The 18,311-nt window shown below is 58.1% G+C and overlaps 1 protein-coding gene and 1 long non-coding RNA gene across 2 annotated transcripts in view; both read left to right on the forward strand.

Moving 5' to 3' along the window:
* The first annotated feature begins 1,912 nt into the window (after positions 1-1,912).
* The window catches only part of REXO1 (RNA exonuclease 1 homolog), a 21,068-nt gene continuing 4,669 nt past the window's right edge, over positions 1,913-18,311 (forward strand). The window contains 9 exon segments of the mRNA XM_014466541.2: positions 1,913-2,290; positions 11,220-12,857; positions 12,860-12,883; positions 12,886-12,959; positions 14,201-14,314; positions 15,152-15,356; positions 17,162-17,316; positions 17,665-17,796; positions 17,886-18,009. Coding sequence (XP_014322027.1) covers positions 2,134-2,290; positions 11,220-12,857; positions 12,860-12,883; positions 12,886-12,959; positions 14,201-14,314; positions 15,152-15,356; positions 17,162-17,316; positions 17,665-17,796; positions 17,886-18,009 — 2,623 coding nt within the window. The 5' untranslated portion in view covers positions 1,913-2,133.
* LOC106699224 lies at positions 2,300-5,953 on the forward strand. The gene is made up of 2 exons (XR_001350743.1): positions 2,300-4,427; positions 5,365-5,953. It is a non-coding gene; the product is annotated as an uncharacterized LOC106699224 (long non-coding RNA).

Here is an 18,311-nt window from a genome sequence, read left to right on the forward strand (position 1 = left end):
ACCCGATGTTCCCAGCCCATCCCCAGGCTGCCCTTCTGCATCACCCCTTCAGTTGGCAGCCCTATCTTTCCAAGGGTGCAGGCCAGAATCCTTGGGATTACCTTTGACCTTGACGCTCTCACCAACCACATCCAGTCCGTCCGGGAACCTCCCTGAAGCTGTACCTTCAAAACATACCCAGAATTTGCCCACTTTGCCCTCTTCCTCTGCCTCCAACCGGCTCCAGCCTCCATCATGGTCCACCTGGAGCAGCTTAGCTCCCCCAGCCCTGGTCCCTGGCTCCTACCCTCACCCTTACAGTCTGTCCTCTTGGTGTCCACCAGAGGGCGCACGTGAGCGCTTGAGTCAGGTCCTGCCCTTGCCCATCCTGACAATTCTCCCTCAGCAGCCAGCATAAGGCGCCTGTGAACATCTGAGACAGGCCCCACCCCTCCTCTGCCCGCAGCTCTCCAGGGCTCTCCCTTTCCTCAGGATAAAAGCCCAAGTTCTCCCCAAGGCCCAAAAGGTCCTGCTCCATCCCACCCCCTTTCCTCTCTGCCCTCACCTCTTCTCTCCCCCTTGCTCACTGTGCTTCAGCCATACAGGCTTCCTCCAACGTGCCAGGCACAGACCTGCCCCAGGGCCTTTGCATGTGCTGTGCTCCCCACTTGGAATGCTCTTCCCCTAGATGTCTGCTTGGCTCCTCTTTACCTTCTTCAGAACTGCTCAAATCCCACTTTCCCCATAGGACTATGTGGATCACTTCTTTTCCCAGCCCTACCCTGCTCTACTCCCTCCAATCTAGCACTTTCTGCCTTGTATCACGCTATCTCATTTGCTTATTTCCTATGTCTGTCTTCCTCCATCAGGGTAGGGGGTCTCTGCTTTGTTCACTGATTTTCTAGCACTGGGTCTGGCATGGAGTAGATACTCGGTAAACATTTGGGGAATGAATGGCCAAGGCCCTTGAGTATGAATGGAGCACTTAGGAGTGTGAGCTCAGGGATGACCTTATTTCACCTCACTAGCATTGTCAGGACCACAATCAACCCTTCTGTGGTTGGTGGAGAGGTGTGAGGGGTCTCAAGCTCAAATGCCCGCAGGGCCAGTTGGCTAAAGTAAGGGGAAAGGTGGGCTGGGGGAGAGGGGACCTGCACAGACCTCCCCACCCTGTTCACAGGGGGCTGCTTGGCAATTGCCATCTGGTGGGCCCAGGGTAGCCAACGGTTCATAGAGGGTGGGGGTTGCAGTTTTTATGTGACATCTCTCCAAGTTCTAAACATGGGCAACACGTTCACATTTAAAACACTAGTCCTGAAACAAAATGATAATCAAATATACCTACCCCTGTGTTCACAGCAGCACAATTCACAATCGACAAAGGTGGAAACAACCCACATGTCCATCATCGGATTAATGGCTAAACAAAATACGGTTCAGCATAGCATCTAGAACAGCTGGCATAGAGCAGGTGCTCAGTATTTTGGTGGACAAATGAATGAATGAAAACAGGACTCCTCTGGGCCTGGGGATTAGATTGCGGACATGAATACAGGTGGGAGAAATTAAGCACTACTGCGAACCAACTGTATACCAGGGCGGAGGTGAGTGTTAGAGCGTGGAGTAATGAAGCACTGGGGTTGCTAGGTGCAAGACTCATCTTTTCCAGCAGAGGGCGCTTTTAGGAGAACATGCTAATGACGCAAATTAAACGCAAATGAGCCATAGGCGGGCCCTGGGGGAGGGGGGTGCTTTTCTCGTCAGGCGCGCCGTGGACAGCTCAGACGCCGAAGGGACCTTGGGCTAAAGATGGCGCTACTGCCGCCGCTGAAGACCGGGCGGCGGCGCCGGCGAGGCTGTCGGAGGCCTCAGGCAGAACAGTCTGCACCCTCCACCCCATCTCTCACGCCTGCTTGTCTCGGCCCAGGGGCTCACGACCCGCCTCGATCCCGCGAGATCAGGAGTTTCTGATCGGGCGCGCTGTGGACAGCCGCTCTCCCGGAGCTTTACGGCAGCGTCCGGGGGCCTCTGGGGGCCTCGGAGCAAGATGGCGGCGTTGGGGTCTGTGAAGCGCGGGCGGAGGCGATCGCGGCGCCAGTGAGGGGCCCGGGGACGTGGGCGGCTCCGGGCTGGGGCCTCCCCACGGGACGGACCATGCTACGCTCCACCGGCTTCTTCCGGGCCATCGACTGCCCCTATTGGTCTGGGGCGCCCGGGGGTCCTTGCCGGCGGCCCTACTGCCACTTCCGGCACCGCGGGGCCCGGGGCCCGGGCGCGCCCGGCGGCGGCGGAGCGGCGCCCCCCGCAGCAGGTAATGCCCGCCCGCTCGCCCGCCGCGGGCTAGGCTTCCCGGCCCGGGCCTGAACTCCACCGTAGGTGCTTCCCCGGTCCCCCGGTTCCAGCCCAGCCCCCTCCCCACACTCTTGCGGGACCGGGACCATCCACCTCGGGGCCCGGTTCAAGTAGCGGGACCTCTGTAAGCCTCCGTTTCCACGAAGTATAAAATGTAAACAGTGGGAGAACATGCCCTCCTAGGGGTGTCGCGAGGGTGGAGTGAGAGAACGCGAGGCTCGGGAAGCGAGCGAGCTGACCCCGCTCGGCAGGCCCGGGACCCCGGCCCTGATTGGCGCTTGAGCTCCCGGGGCGGGGGTCCCTCCCCACCGCCTCCCCTTGTTTCCGCACCAGGCCCCGGCTGCGCCTCCTCCGTGTAAAGCCGCGTTGTCAGACGAGACTGTACAGCGAATAAGTCAAAACCCTGTGCCGGGAACGGGAGCGGGGACAGGCTTCCAAGGAATGTCCTGCTTCGGGTTGAGCCGAGATGGTTAATGGACTTGCTTCTCTTTAGATGTCATCGCGGCGATGGTCAGTGCCGTGGCAGAGTTTGGCGAGAGCGGCGAGGGATCTGTCAGGGCTTCTTGTAGGAGGTGTGAGGTCTGAGCTGAGACAGTAACCTCCGGTCAGAGGTTATTTCTTTTCTCGCTGAGGCCCCTTGTCTCTCTCTGTTCCTCCCCGGAAGCTGTGCGTCCCCGTGTGGCTCCAGCTCCCCCCAGGGAGCTGGGCCCGCCAGGTTCCGGGGATGGAAGCTGGAGGCCTCCCACGGGAGGAGCCTTCGCTGCTGCACAGGGTGGGTGGTTCTATTGTTCTTGCTGTTTCTGTAACGAAGGGATCAGAAGTGAAGGTGCCGTGGGTCGTGGGTCGGCAAAGCAGTCCTTTTGAAGTTGTCACCAGCGCTGAGTTCACGGCTCACACTAGCGGTGTCACCGGTGAAATGAACCCGAGTGTCTGTCGGTGGTTCAGCCTCACACAGGCCCTTCCCTTCAAATCCGGTGTTTTTTTTTCAGGACTCAGAGTAATGTTCATTTAAAAAAACAGTGGAGCGCACCAGAAAGTCAAAAGACAAGTGTTTTGTACATTGACCCAAGTGCCCCCTCGACCGGTTTGCCCTTCTTCCTCCCAGCCTTAAAAACAAAAGGCATTGTGTCGTTTTACCAAAGTTGTGGTCCTGCCACACTGATTTTTGGGTTCTGTTTCCCGAGGTGGCCCCTCCAGATGGCCTAGGATCTGTAAACACCGGCCTCTCGCCCCATCCAGGCGTGTGTATTTTGGGATGCTCTGCTTAGGGTGGATCAGGAGAGCAGTGAGACTCTGGGCCCAGGCTTGCCAGAAGTGGGTGGTGAGTAGGTGGGATTTGTGGAGGGGCCGGGGAAGATGGCTGTACCAGGAGGGACCCGGATGTGTCATGCAGAGTGTGCATGTTACCTGTGCAGTACCTGAACCGAGTCAATGGCCTTCTGCCTCCGCCGAGGGGACACTGGGCAGTGTCTGGGCACATCTGTGATTGTCATGACTGGGTGCTGCTAGCATTGAGTGGGTGGGGCCAAGGATGCTGCCCAACTCCCCACAGCGCCCAGGGTGGCCCCTTTCCCTACACACATGGGTTTACCAGCCCCAAGTGTCTGTGGTACCAACACGATCAGTGTCCCAGCACTGACCTGTTGTATACTTTGGGAATGTGGTGGGGGAGCTAGCCAAGGCCTATAGGGATGACAGACCCTGAAAAGCACCACCTCCCTTAGCTCCTTGGGCCCAGAGGCTAGATGCACAGGAGCCCAAGAACCCTGGATGGGGTTGGGGGACCGACCACTGCGGTTTGGGGGGGGGGGCTTGGGTGTGGCACCCAAGTGAAGGCATTTTGGCTTCACTTTCTATTGTGCAAAAAGCCAGACAGGGAGGGGGCAGCCTGGCTTCCCACTGGTTAGTGTTATTTGCCTCAGTTATCTTTTCTGCAAACTAGATCTCAACAAACAGCAGCGCCGCATCCTCTTTGTCTGATACTCCTGAGCTGCTGCAGAAACCTTTTTTCTGCTTTTTGGTCTTCCTCCACCTCCACCCCACCTCAGAATCCCCTTTACGAAATAATGCCCATCAGATGTTCTTTAACCTGAGTGGTGAGTGCTCCGGAGTTGGGTTTTTTATTCTTTGAGCTGCACGTGTGCAGCAGGTGGAGTCTGGCTGGTGTGATCTGACTTACAGCAGAGAATGGAACACAGAAAGAAATGAAAAGTGGGAAGGGAGGGGCCAATCTGGGCAGACTCTGATCATGGAGATGGTTCCTAGCCACTGTCCTTTGTGATGGCCAGGTCCTCGGGAGTCCCTGCAGTGGTCAGCATGCATCATTTGAGGAAGCAGGCACATGTGCAGGCAGTTTTGGGGAGATTGGTCCTGTGGCTTCTGGGCACTAGGTTTTCTGGGGACAGCTCTGTGGAGTGCCTGTCAGCAGAGCCTCAGGTAGCAGGCAGATTGAAGGCCGAGAAGCATTCATGGGGAACTGCTTTCCTGCTTGCTGCTTTGGTTGCTGAAGGAGAATAGGATGGGAAGCTGAGGGGTGGGACTTGGTCATTTCGCAAGCTGTGGCCTTGGCCTGCACCCACACGTGCAGGTCATCTGTAAGATCGGGAGCTGGCCCTGGGGACCTCCAAAAGGGCTCCTCCAGGTCTGTGTGAGTTCAGTAGAATCTATGACCAGGCTTTGGAAGCAAAGGAGGCGTGTCCAGCATAACAGATGTGGGCTGGGATCCAGAGAGAGCACTTGGCACTGGGATTGCAGGGAAGTGGGGCATGTGTCCCTATGCATGTGGTTACTGAGCTGGGCCTTGAAGGATGAGTAGGAGTATTACCTGGTATTGGAAGCAGGTTGGGAGGCAGGCCGCAATCCAGGGTTCTAGACAGGGAGACAGTACGCTGAAAGACCTGGGATGTTCTATGCTCTGTGGTTTGGAGGAGCATAGAAGGGGGAAGGAGAGGCTGTCCCCCAGCACCACTACCATCCCTCAGTCCTGGCAGGGGTCTCCATTGACACACTGACTTGTAACTTGTCCTTTTCTAGCACAGGCCCTGGGAGTGCCACCGCAGTCCAGCTACTCCGCCCCAAAGACAGGGAGATGGGGGGACTCAGAGCCAGTTCATTGTGCTGTGTGGCTGCTGGTAACTGTCTGTCCTGAAGGGACTGTCTTCTGATCACGACAGAGGCCTGTGTCCTCAGGAATGGACATGCTACAGGCATTGAGGGGCCTGTGGCTCTTGGTTGGTATTTCATTCCGTCATTCATCCCACAGACCTTTGCAGACATTTGTACTGGTCAGGGGGTCAGTGTGTTGAGCTGCTGGATAGAGAAGGCAGGCCTGGAGGTGATGGGAGGGTGTGTCCAGAGAGCACTGGGCCACATTCACTCCAGGCACATCCTGGTGATACTTGTCCCTCTGTGTCCTAGAGGCCAGTTCTGTGCCCACCTACTTGGCAGTCACATATCACAGTTGCTTGTCTGGAGAGACTGGTGTCCCCTCCTGTGGGAGCGTAGCCCACGAGGCCTTCCCAGAGCAGGGGTGTGGGCTCTGTTTCAGGAGCCAGCCCTGTCACCCCCTCCCCAGCACCTGCCTGCAGAGTCAAGTAATAAAAGCCACTGTGCTCATGTGTAACCCCTGTGTGTGGACTCTTTCTTAGGGGATGCAGCTGGCACCCCGCTCGTCTTGGCCCCATGTCCTGTGACTGCCTGTAGGAGTGCAGCCTCAGTCCCCTGACTAGGATGTGCTTTTCCCTGTCTTCACTCAGAAGGTGCTTGGAGTTGCTAGGTCACGGTTGGGGCCAGCGCTCCTGGGAGCCTGCACAGTGGAGGAGGTGACCTCAGAATCACCCATTGGAAAGAAAACCACAAACTCATGTGTTTGGGGAATCGGAGATGCACCGGGACCAGAAAGAGTGGGGCCACTCTATTTTGAAGCTTTCTTTATTGGGCTCACTGAAGTGATTCGTGCTGTCACGGACTGTGAGGACAGACACGTTGGAAGGAGAAAAGGATACCTTTCACCCACCCCAGGGTGCCTGTCTGCCCTTGTGGCCCACCCCTCTGGTTCTTTCCTTGAGTTTTTATGCTGTTAGGTATTTTGCATATTTTGAAGCATAGCCTGTCGTTAGGATCCAGGCTGCTAAGCCCCAGGCAGTGGGTATTTCAAGGGCAGCCTGGACCCGGGATCCAGATTTGGGGAGCAGGGTGGTCCGGCAGCCAGTGTAATGACTGATACCAGGGTGGCTCTGGGGGTACAGAGAATGGGTTTTGTGGTGGTCCCAGGTCTGGCCGGGCACACTTTTCCTTCCCCTGGACCTGGCTGTGTGGTGCCACCTGCACTGAGGCCCTGGCCTTGCCCTATTTCCCTAGAGCTGAGGGGTGCTAGTTGAGGCTGTCCAGGGTCTGGGCCTCAAACCAGTGTCCCAGCTCTTCCGTGTGGTCCCTGCCAAGTGGGGAGAAGGACCCCAGACCTGCTGCTCTAGATGCAGCCAGCCTTAGCAGGGGCATGTCTTGGATGTCCCCCCTGTGTACCTGGGAGCACATTCCTGGTGGCCTACCTGTTCCCTCCCCAGGGTACCCTGGGCAGTGTGGGGCCCTCTGGTTCAGATTGGGTGAGTCGCCAGGTGCCTTCACCCCTAGGCTTCAGGCTCCTGGCCTGTCCTTTGGAGAACCCCATTGTCCAGGAGTAGGGGGTCCAGGAGCAGAGAGGCTGGGTTTGTGGGGAAGGAGTGGCGGCCAGCCCTCTAAGGAACTGGGGGGTCCTCCAGTGGGGATAGCCTTTGGGGGTACTGTCTGCCAGATCCCACCTTCCAGAAAAGCCCCAAGTGTGGAGTACTCTGACCCTGAGCCCTTGGCCTCCCCCTGCACCTATTCTACCCCTGCAGCCTTGAATGCCCTGGGTCTTCTGGCTCCATCCCAAGGCCTCTGCCATTCCAGGTGGGTCTAGGTCAGTGATGGCGAACCTTTTGAGCTCAGCGTGTCAGCATTTTGAAAAACCCTAACTTAACTCTGGTGCCGTGTCACATATAGAAATTTTTTGATCTTTGCAACCATAGTAAAACAAAGACTTATATTTTTGATATTTATTTTATATATTTAAATGCCATTTAACAAAGAAAAATCAACCAAAAAAATGAGTTCGCGTGTCACCTCTGACACGCGTGTCAGGTTCGCCATCACTGGTGGTGTTCCACCATGACTAGTCCTGAGTCCCCGCTTATCTCCTGTGCGGCAGGGACTGTCTCCTCCTGGTGTCCCCAGTACTTCTGCTGGTGGTGGGAGGGCAGACCAACAGGCTCTGACTGGCACCTGGGTTGGAGGAGTCCCTGCTGACGTCTTACCAGGTTTGAAGCTGGGGGAACCGCTGTGCAGTCCCGCACTTACCTTCCGTCCTTGGGCAGACTAGGGAGAGAAGAGGGGTGGGCGATGGCTGGGCTTTCAGAAGCCAGAGACCGTGGGGTCACATCCTCCCCGAGCGGGTCCTTACACTCAGTGTCTTGTCATTGACCCCGTGTGCAGCAGTTAGGGACGGGTGCCTGTGTTTTCTGGAATGGAGGGTGTGGTGGGAGCAGGGAGGAGCAGCGGCTGGGATAGGGCCAGAGCGGGGAAGGGTTTTTGTGCAGAGGAAAGATCTGGAGGGGTGGGAGGTGCCCGCCAGGACTGGGAAAGGCCTGTACCTGTCTTGTTTGTGGGTCAACCTGTCAGGGTTCAGTGGTCAGCGGTGTTCCACGCCCCCCATCCCCCCCTTCCTCACTCATGCCCCACCTGAACATTTTCCCATCCAGTGTCCCACGGCCCAGAAGCTGGTCTCTGCCATGCTAGACGCCTGTCCCAGAAACAGGATCAGAGAGTCGGAGAGAGGACAGGGTCACTAAGGGAGCCACCCCTGGTGCTGGAGCCAGGAGAGGAGGCGCATCGCTCTCCCCTTCCGCTGGGCCAGGTCCTAATGGGTGTGTGGTGCTGGGTGCACAGAGCCAAACACGAATGAGCAGGGGAAGGTGAGCTGTGGGGGCTGGAAGAGGCCTCGCCCCATCTTTCTCCCTGACCCAGTGAGGGGCCTTCCCAAGGGACATCCCTTAAGTGACCAGCAGGCAGGCTCACCACCTCACGGCTATTCCAGGAGCTAGGGAGTAGCCAGCCCCTCCCGCGCCCTGGAGTAGGCGGCAGGAGCCAGGCCTGGGGTCTGACTTCTCATAGAGTGTAACTCCTTCAGCCAGGCTTTTGGGTTCTTTCTAGTCATTCCCAGATTGCTCCCTTTTCTGAAAAACAGCCCAGTTAATCTTGTTTGCTAGAGGCATGCTTACTGGTGTGAGCGCTCAAAGGAGAGCTTTTGTCTTCCACCCAAATTAACCCCCAGTAATTGGAGGACCCCTTACAAGGTGCCTATGGCCCTTCCCAACCTCAAGGGCCACCTGTTGAGTTGCCTTCTGACTGCCCCCACCAGTGGGCTGACGGCCCCCAGAGCATCGGGCAGCTGGCAAACATTTTCTTGGGAGCTTCTCCAGTTCTGACAGGTGCCCTGAGGGACTGGCCCTCCAGGGCAGGTGGGGCAGGGGGCTAGATGGCATGAACAAGTACCTTCTGTATTATGTCCCCCACCAACCCTCAGATAACCTTGGGGCGGCTTGGGGGAGGCGCCTGCCTTGGGGGCTGAGCTCCGGCCTCAGGGCTACAGCAAAGCCCTTGGCCTGAGTGCTGGAAGCTCCCAGACCTGTCTAGAGTTCTTCAGGCTGGTTACACTAGCCTTCTGGTACCAGTGGGGAAACTGAGGCCGCAGAAGGGCAGGGTCAGGAGCTTGACCCACGCCTGCCTTGGGCGGTTTCTTTTGCTCTTGGGTGCAGCGGGTGGAGCAGGGAGGGTCTGAGAATGCCCCACCTTGGCAGAGCTGGGTGCTCAGATCAAGGTTGGGTTGGGCTAGGAGCTGCATCCTTTCAGAGTGAGTGGCTCAGACCCCCCAGTGCACTACCCTTCCTACCTTGCAAGCAAGTTCATGGGCTTCCTGGAAACGGAGGGGGTGGAGCAGGTGTAATGACCCTTAGGAAACATGCTGGTCCAGGCTCCCGTTGAGAAAGCAGAGCTCTGCCCCTGTCCAGCTGAGCCAGTGAGACCAGATGGTCTCGGGAACTTTGCAGGGTCCGCACCCCTCTCCCCTCCTTCCAGGCACAGTGCCTCCTCCACCGGCTCCCAAAGCATAGACCCCTCGGGGAAAACCCTTTTGGTTCAGATCCAAAGTGGCTGGAAATCCCCAGGCTCTGCACTCTGACCTGACCTTGGAGAACCCTTTGAGGAATGGTTTTGCTTGGGTCCTGACCCCCATCCATTGGTCCTGCCAGCCTGTCCTGGGAGAGGAAGGACTTCCCGTTCGGTGGGCCCTTGCTTCCATTCCCCACAAGGAGGGCAGGAGCGTCTTCACTGAAGGAGGGAGGTTAGGGAGTGAGGTGACCTGGGCTGGAGAACACCCCACAGGAGAACCCCTGGGACTGTGAACTCGTTCTGTCACTGGCATCTAATCCTGTGTCCTACCTCCCGTCTCCCACCCAGACCTGGCATGTCTTCCGTCATCTGAAGCTCGGATACATGCTTCCTTTCTCCTTTCTGAATATAATTTCAAAAATGGGATGCAAGTTAAAAGCCAGACTACGCATCTACAATGAATTCCTCCCTCCCTCAGCCCCTCCCCAAAGGCACCCCAGGCCCAGCCACTGTCCCCTGCAAAGCTGGTCACCTGTGGGCGGCCAGCCGCATGGACTTCTCCCTAAATGAGGTTGCATGAGTTTCCTGGGGCCGCTATGGCAAGTCACCACACCCTGAGTACCTTCCAACAGCACAGATTGACTCTCTGACCGTCCTGGACGCCAGAGGTCCACGCTCGGCCTCACAGTCTAAGTCCAGGTACGGGCAGGGCTGACTCTGGGAGAATCAGTTGTCATTCTCCAACCACAGGACATCAACTCCATTGGCTTTTCTTTAGAGATGCTTCAGAATTATATCTGATAGAATTTCTAGTGATGAACACTTTAAACTCTGGAATATTTATGGTAGGTTGGTATATTTGAATATGTACATTACTCCTTTCTTGAAATGTGCTGTATTTGCTCATATTTCATCGAAGATGTCTGTACCCCTGTCGATAAGTGAGTCCTGAGGTTTGTGCCAACACTGTTGGCACTGGGGTTGTGCTGACCTCTAGCATGTCCTTTTTCCTTTTACCCCCATGGGATCACCCCCTTGATTGCCTTCTGCCTCTTGTTTTCCATTAAAAGTGTGTGGGTGTCCTTTGTCCTCGTGCTACTTAGTGGTGGTTTCCGTTTTCTCACTTGTACAGACACAGCCCTGCAGGGGGATGTATGGGACAGAGGCTTGCATGCCTCAGACCCTGCTGATGTTTGCTCCCCTCCCACTCTCAGCCCTGAATCAGGAAGCTCTGCACACACTCCCATCCCACCCTGTCAAGCATCTCTGTGCCCTACGACCTGCCTGGATGCCAGGCCCCTTCAGCATTCTAGCTCCCAGGTGCAGGAAGCAGTGTGGGGGAAGCTACCGTGTAGGCGATCCCATCGCCATCTCACCCGGCTTCTGGATCTTCTTATCTGTCAAGTCTCCACCCCTTCCAGTTGTTGTCCCAGAGGCCATGCCAGTCTCTTAACCTTGTGGCTGTCTCGGGGCAGGGTTCTGTACCTCTCACCCCTCTTATCAGCCTCTGCAAGGTAGGGCCTGGATGGAGGGGTGCTGTGGAATCCTTGTGCAGGCTGAGCCTCAGTGGGGGTCTGCTGGAAGCCTAGCCCTTGCTAGGTTCTGGAAGGCAGTTATCTGGGTCAAGGCAGTGGCTGGTTGCTGCCTCATGTGGCTGCCACTTCACAGGCCTGCTCACCACTGTTTCCTGCCTCTTACTGTTTCAGGCCTTGGTTATGACCCGTACAACCCTGAGCTGCCCAAGCTCCCGGCACAGAGGGAGAATGGCGTCCTGGGCAGAGGGGACGAGCCCCACTCAGACATCCTGGAGCTGGAGCTGGTCAACCAGGCCATCGAGGCCGTGCGCTCTGAGGTGGAGATAGAGCAGCGGCGGTACCAGGAGCTCCTGGAGACAGCCCGCGAGCACGTCTCTGCTGAGGTCCCCACCCTGGCACCCCATGACCCTGCCACCAGCTTGGATGAGGATGCCTTCCCACTGTCCTTTGATTACAGCCCTGGTGGCCAAAGCCTGTTAAGCCCCAATGCTAGCTACCAGCCCACCCCACTGGCCGCTCCTGCTGAGCTGGGCAGCAAGTACTTGCTGGCTTCTCTGGACCCTGCTCAGGGCCGTGGCGGAGGGGGCAGTGGTGCTCTGGAGTACGTCCCCAAGGCCGTGAGCCAGCCCAGACGGTACAGCCGCCCAGTCTCCAGCAGCAAGTACGTGGTGGATGACTCCAAGCCATCCACTGACCTGGAGTATGACCCACTGTCCAACTTCTCCGCTCGGCTACTCAACAGGGCCAGCTCCAAGGATAACCGGGCCCCTAAACGGCCCCGGGGCTCCCGTGGCAACAGTGAGCCCTACACACCCGCACTCAAGAAGCCCTGTGACCCCTTCGGTGGCTGCGATGCCAGATTCTCTGACTCAGATGATGACACTACTGCAGCCACTGCCAGCCCCCTGAGGGCTCAGGCAGGAGCTGAGAGCAAGGGTCCTGGCAAGTCAGGCTCCAGGGAGGGCCAGGAGCCCGAGGAGGGCAGCCTTCGGGAGACCAAGGAGATAGCTGTGCAGTATGATGTGGGGGACCTTGGGCAGCCTCCCAAGGACCCTAATGGGGCATGCCCGGCCAAGCCTGGCTCCCCCCCAACCAGGGCCTCGAAAGAATGCAGCAGCCCCAAGAAGGGAAGAACCAAGAAGAGGAAAAGTGGGGTGCCACCGGCCCCTGGCCCCAGGGATGGTGTCCGGAAAACAGACAGGAGTAAGGATGGAGAGCACAGGAGGCCAGCTGTGAAGCCCGGTGTAGACAAGAGGGTCTCACAGGCCAGCACCCCCAAGCGCAGGGCAGAGAAGCCCCAAGGGACCAAGAAAAAGCCATCTCTGGCCACCTCAGTGGTCAGCTCAGGGAAAGGCCGGACTGACCAGCTTCGGCTGCAGCCAAGCCCCAGCCCCACTGGCCGGGATGCCTCCCAGCTGCCAGACAGGACGGGTGGGAAAACCCCATCTGGGAAGCTGGCAGAGCGGAAGGCCCACTCGCTGGACGAGGGCACCTCCCAGGCCCCCAAGCTGCAGAGGCGGACCCTGAGCCATGCAGACCTCTTTGGGGATGAGAGTGAGGATGAGGACCCAGGGCCCACGGCACCTGGACTCTGTCCTGCCCTCCCCGACCTCAGCTCCAGTTCGGACTCGGACTCGGACTCGGACTCTAGCCTGGGCCTCTCAGCCCCGCGGGGGCCGCACAAGCGCCTCAAGGCCTCCCCTCACCCATCGCCTTGCCCAGCCTCTCTCCCATCCTCCTCCACATCCTCCTCCACTTCCTCCTCCTCCTCCTCGGGGGCAGGCACAGACGTGGATTACTCTGCCCTGGAGAGGAGGTTGACTTTGACTCTGACCCATGGAGGAGTGCCTGCGCATTTTCAACGAATCCACCTGCGTCAAGATGGAGGACAGGGCCGGAAGGCCCGGCAGGTGAGGGTCTGGGCTGGGCTCAGGAAGGCTGCTGGCACTCTGTCCTCAGAGTCTCCCTGTGACTGGAGTCTCAGTGCAGAGGTGGAGATGGCTTCTTCACTTATCCAAAATTCAGGAACCCTCGGTGGCTGCTTGCTGCCCCCCTGAGCCCTGTCTAGAAGGAATACACTGACTTACGGCCATTGGCGGCGTTCTGACTTACCCGGTGGGGCTTCTGTGACAGCATCTAAGAGCACCAGCAGTGGGGTAGCGGGTACTGCCAACCCCTCTCCTTCCCAGTGTCTTCCTCCCTTCCCTAGCCCCTTTCTTCCTCCTTCCAGCCCCTCTTCCTGCAGTCCCTCCCCCTTCTTTCACTACTTTCTCCTCCCCTCTACCCTGTCTCCCTCTTCCCTGACCCCTTCTCATCTCTCTTCTTTCCTCCCTACTCTCTCTCCCCTCCCTACTCTCTCTCCCCTCCCTCTCAAACCTTTGCCAGCCCTAATCTGTTTGGGTCTCCTCATCCCACGTTCCCATATCAGCCACCAGAGGGAGCTTGCATTATTTTATTTATTTACTTTAAATATATTTTTCATTGATTTCAGAGAGGAGGGGAGAGAGAGAGAAACATCAGTGATAAGAGAGAATCATCGATCAATCATCGATCGGCTGCCTTCTGCACACCCCACACTGGGGATTGAGCCCACAATCCGAGCATATGCCCTGACTGGGAATGGAACTGTGACCTCCTGGTTCATAGATCAACACTCAACCACTGAGCCACTCGGCCGGGCAAAACAGCAGGATAGATCAGTCCCTGCATAGAAGCCTTCGCTTCTGTGTGGGCCTTAGGGTCTGACCCCTGGCTCCTTGTTCCCTGAGTACTGCCCTGTTCCCAGCCCTTTGAGGCATTGCCATCTGATTTCATCCCCTTGGTTCCTATGTTTCTGAACCCTGTCCTGGGCAGGATCGGCAGGCAGATGGGCGGAGGAGGAGGGGAGCAGGAAGCAGTTGGTCTGCTGGGCGTATCTGCAGAATTCATCCCCAGTAAGGCATAGGGAGTTTGCTCAGGACTGGGCTGCACCCGGGGTCCTTGGCTGGGAGGCATTGAGTCTGTTTCCTCACCTGTAGGTGGGGCTGGGCGAGGACCCACCCTTCCCACCCTACTCCCTGTGTTAGCCTCGGAGGCACACCCTAGACTCCCAGGCTGACTGTGGGTGTGGGTAGTGAGGCCAGGGAACCTCATTGGGCGATGAACATGTGTTCCAGCCCCCCAAAGAAGAGAAGGTGGAGGACAAGGAACAACTGGGTCTGACCACTCTGTTCCCTGGGCAGAAGAGGAGGATCTCTCATCTCACCAAGCAAGGCAAGGAGGTAAGGGTCTGCACTGGGGTCCTGGGTGGAGGCTGGCAGGACCCCAGTGAAAGGATCTCCGGTCTGCAGAACAAGGTCAATGGCTTTCTTTGGCAGACGCAGTTCAACACTCCGTGTCCTGGCAGAGAAGTGCCTGGGACCCACATCCAATCTGAGTTGTGCTCCATGCTGGGGGGAGCAGGGCCCAGAGCAGGGGGAGAGATGCCGGTGAGCCCTCCCACAGGGTCACAGGGCCTGGTCCCTGTCTTGCTCCGAGTTGCACTGTGTGATCTTGGGCAAGTGGCCAAACCTCTCTGAGCCCGAGCTTCCTCCCCTTGGCCCAGAGACAGGAGTGGTTGCCAGATCGCTGTGGGGCACTGCGTGACCTGACACAGGGAGGGCTGAAAAGAGGATGAGCCCCACGCTCTGGACTCAGAGCTCCCTCCTGTTGATTCAGCCCTGAGGGAGCCCTGGGATTCTAGAAGTCGGTCCGAGAAGATCAGATTAAGTAGGGTTGGATCAGTGTGTCAGTCTGATCAGAGGCAGGGATTTCCACTATCATCAGGGGTGAGGGCACAGCCTAGGCTCTTAGACACCAGAGAGCAGGAGAACAGGACCATGCTGGCACCCGGAAGTGGAGCAACGTGTGTTCCAGCCCCCCACAGGGCCACAGTGCGGAGCTGGTTTCCTTCAGGGCATCTGCAAGCTCTGAAGGCGGAGCTGGGTGCATCCTGCCTAGCCCCTACCCTGGAGCCCGTGCCTCCCTGCCAGTGGCCCTACCATCAGCCTCTTGCCCCTGGCGGACTTCTCTGGGTGCCCCTCAAATACAGCTGGGCTCTGGGATTTCTCATCACCCAGTCAGAGCCCGTGAGGAGAGGCCTGGGCCCCCCCACCCGGTTCCCCACCGCCCAGGAAGTATGTTACCGGCGAGCTCAGCAGGCTCAGAGGGAGTCAGCCAGCTGGCTCCAGGCTGCCCAGCAGCCGGCCGAGAAGCCGACCTCCATCCACATCTCAGTTCCCGGAGAGAAGAGGAGGATTGCCCACGTCCCCAACCCCTGCCTGGCTGCAGGTGAGTCCCAGGGCAGGGGTCTCGGGAGGCGAGGCTCCCAGTATATCTGCGGTGGTGGCCTTGAGTAGGGTCTGGCCTGGCCCTAGTGTGCTTATCTATAAAATGGGAGACAGTCCCCTGACTGTTAGCAGAGGCTAGGGCAGGCCTGGCACGGTGCCCAGTGGCTCTGGGCCTCTCCCGGCTTTGGGGGGCTGGCTGTGGAGAGTCTGAGGGGTGTCTGTCTGCCAGACCCAAGCCTCCTCAGCACTGTCCTCCCGCCTCCGTCCAAGGCCCTGACCCAGAGGTCACCCTGTGGCCCTCCCGCTCTGTCCTTGCCTGGTCTTTGTGTCCTTGCCTCCCCCGTGTTCCTGGGGTATTGGAGGCCTGTGGCCTGGCGGGGGCTGGTCTGAGTGTGGGCACTGGGCTGCAGACAGTGGTGCTAGGAGGAGGGAGCCGGCCTGGGGATGGAACCCAAGGTCCAGGCTCTAGTTGAACAGAGCCAGCTGATCTGGGAGAGGGGCTGGCTGCTGTATCTGTTCCTCGTTCTTCTCTGAGGGGCGCTTTTCTCCACTGGGCCTTGTCTGAAGTGGGCTGCACACTCAGTGGGAGGGTCTCCGTGTGGTGGTGCCTGGAGCTGAGGAAGTGTGGCAGGTCAGGCTGCGGGAGCCGCCTGGCAGCCTCTTCACATGCAGGCTCGGCCTCCCGGCCCAAGGGTCTGCCCCCCTCCGCGGTGTCCTTGCTGCTGCTTTAAAGACCCCCTTGGATAGTCAGCCGAGTGGGCAGTCAGGTTCCACGTGGTGGTCCTGCAGGTACACGCATCCACAGCCCTCCCTGTTTTTTCCTGGTGTGCCCAGACTCTGATCCCTCCCTCCCCAGAGCGCCTGAGTTAGAACTTGACAGTGACAGGCATGATTGTGGGTTTTTAGCAATGGGTTAGGCCCGGGAATGGAGATTGCACTCTGAGATGTGTACAGTTTCATAAACTTGCACTCCGCCATCCAAGTCACCACTGTGGCAGCCAGCATTCCTATCCACTGCCTGGCTCTGCTGAGCCTAGATGGTTCTCCTAGAGTTTTGGGAGACCCACCCGGGGCTGCACACTTGCACTGCAGGAAATTCTGCATCTGCATGAGCCTAAAAGCTGAAAAGTGCGTGTCCTTCCCTTTCTTCCCACGTGGCCTGCAAGGCCAACCTTGGCACAGGATTCCCAGGAGCCAGGGACCTGGGCCCTCCATTCAGTGCCTTGGTCTCCTCATCTGCTCTTGTTCCTTTATCAGGCTGAGCCCAGGCTCAGAGCTGGTCAGCGGTCCCCTGCCCACACACTCAGGGACGCACCCTCCCTGGCCTCACTGCCCTACCTGGGGGCGGGAGACTGTCTGGTTTGTGACCTCATCAAAGGGCGAGGAGAACACAGAGGCAGCAGCAGACAGGCCGGCTGGGTCACAATGACCAGGCTGGGTTGTCCCAGACCCTCTGGTCCTCAGTCCAGGAACCAGGGCCTTTCCTCTCTCAGACGTCAATGCTTTGGAGTCAGGGGCCGGAACATGTGGCAGAGGCTCCCCATGCCCCTAGCCACTCACCGGACTACCCTGCCGGTCTTCACAGCCCCTTTTTTGTGTCCCCCTTCTCGATGGACTTGCCCAAAAGCAGATAGAACCTAATGTCCTTCCATAGCCCCTGTTCCCATCCCTTGCTCTTCCCCCTGTGCTCTGAGATGCACATCCTGCTGATGCTGAATGATCGCAGCTGCCTAGTGCTCTGCAGCTCGGTGATGGGTGCGCTGTCTTCCTGCACTCACAGCCCCGGTCCCACGCCAACCTCCACAGGTACCAAGAGGACCCTCCCGGCCAGCAGCAGCCAGCCTCCCAATGGCCTCGAGCCGGGCAGCCAGCTCCTAAAGACGCGCACGCTGTCAGGCATGGCGTCCAAGACCACCAGCACCGTTACCCCCAAGCGTGTGGCGCACAGCCCATCTTTACAGGTAACTGCCTCTCCCTGCAGGAGCCAGGGCACCCCACTCATGATGCATCCAGCACCACAGTCTTCCTGTTCCCTTGTTTTCTCTTTAATTCACAGCCTTTCACTTTTTAGAGTAGTTTTGGTTCACAGAAACATTGAGAAGAGAGAGAAGACAGAGTTGCCATGAGCCCTCCCCCTCTTGTCAACACTGGTGTGGTCATCTCTTAGCACCAGCCAGACCATGATGACCCCTGTGGTCACTAAGGCCCAGATTCCAGCAGGCTCTACTCTGTGTGGAAGGGGTTCCAAGAAGTGTGTCAGAGGACCAAGCAGGGGCGTGCCACCCTCGCTGTTTCCATGTTCCCTCCAGAGTTTAAAGAAGCCTATTATCCCAAAAGAGTTTGGGGGCAAAGTCCCCACCGTCATCCGCCAACGATACCTCAACCTGTTCATTGAGGAGTGCCTCAAGTTCTGCCCCTCCAACCAGGAGGCCATAGAGAAGGTGGGTGACCCTGGGGTGCAGGGCCAGGTCCGGGCAGAGGGGCGGGGACCCTCTGTGGGGTGCCCAGGACTGAGTGGTGTTGTGTCTAGGCGCTGAATGAGGAGAAGGTGGCCTACGACCGAAGCCCCAGCAAGAACATCTACCTGAATGTGGCTGTGAACACGCTCAAGAAGCTGCGGGGCCTGGTCCCCAGCGCTGTGCCCGGTCTGAGCAGTAAGTCGGGCAGTGCAGGGCAGCTGAGGTGCTGCATCCCGAAGATGCAGGCCCTGTGGCTCCTGCAGAGGGTGGTAGGGACCCTCCTGGCGGCCTTTCTGCTGCTCTGAGCGCTAAGATTTTCAGACAAAAGGTCCCCGGCTGTCGGGCTCTAAGCTGGCATTGGCCCGGTGCCCTCAGAATAGCCTCTTCTCGCTCTTAACCACCCTTCTCCTCTGAGAGCGGGATGTCTCCAGCGAGGGGCCTCCCGCCTGCTAATGGGGCTGCTTCTTCAAAGCTCGCTGCCTGCTCTGTGCATTAAC

This window comes from Myotis lucifugus, unplaced genomic scaffold, assembly GCF_000147115.1.
Source record: "Myotis lucifugus unplaced genomic scaffold, Myoluc2.0 scaffold_342, whole genome shotgun sequence".
In the NCBI taxonomy this organism is placed as follows: domain Eukaryota; kingdom Metazoa; phylum Chordata; class Mammalia; order Chiroptera; family Vespertilionidae; genus Myotis; species Myotis lucifugus.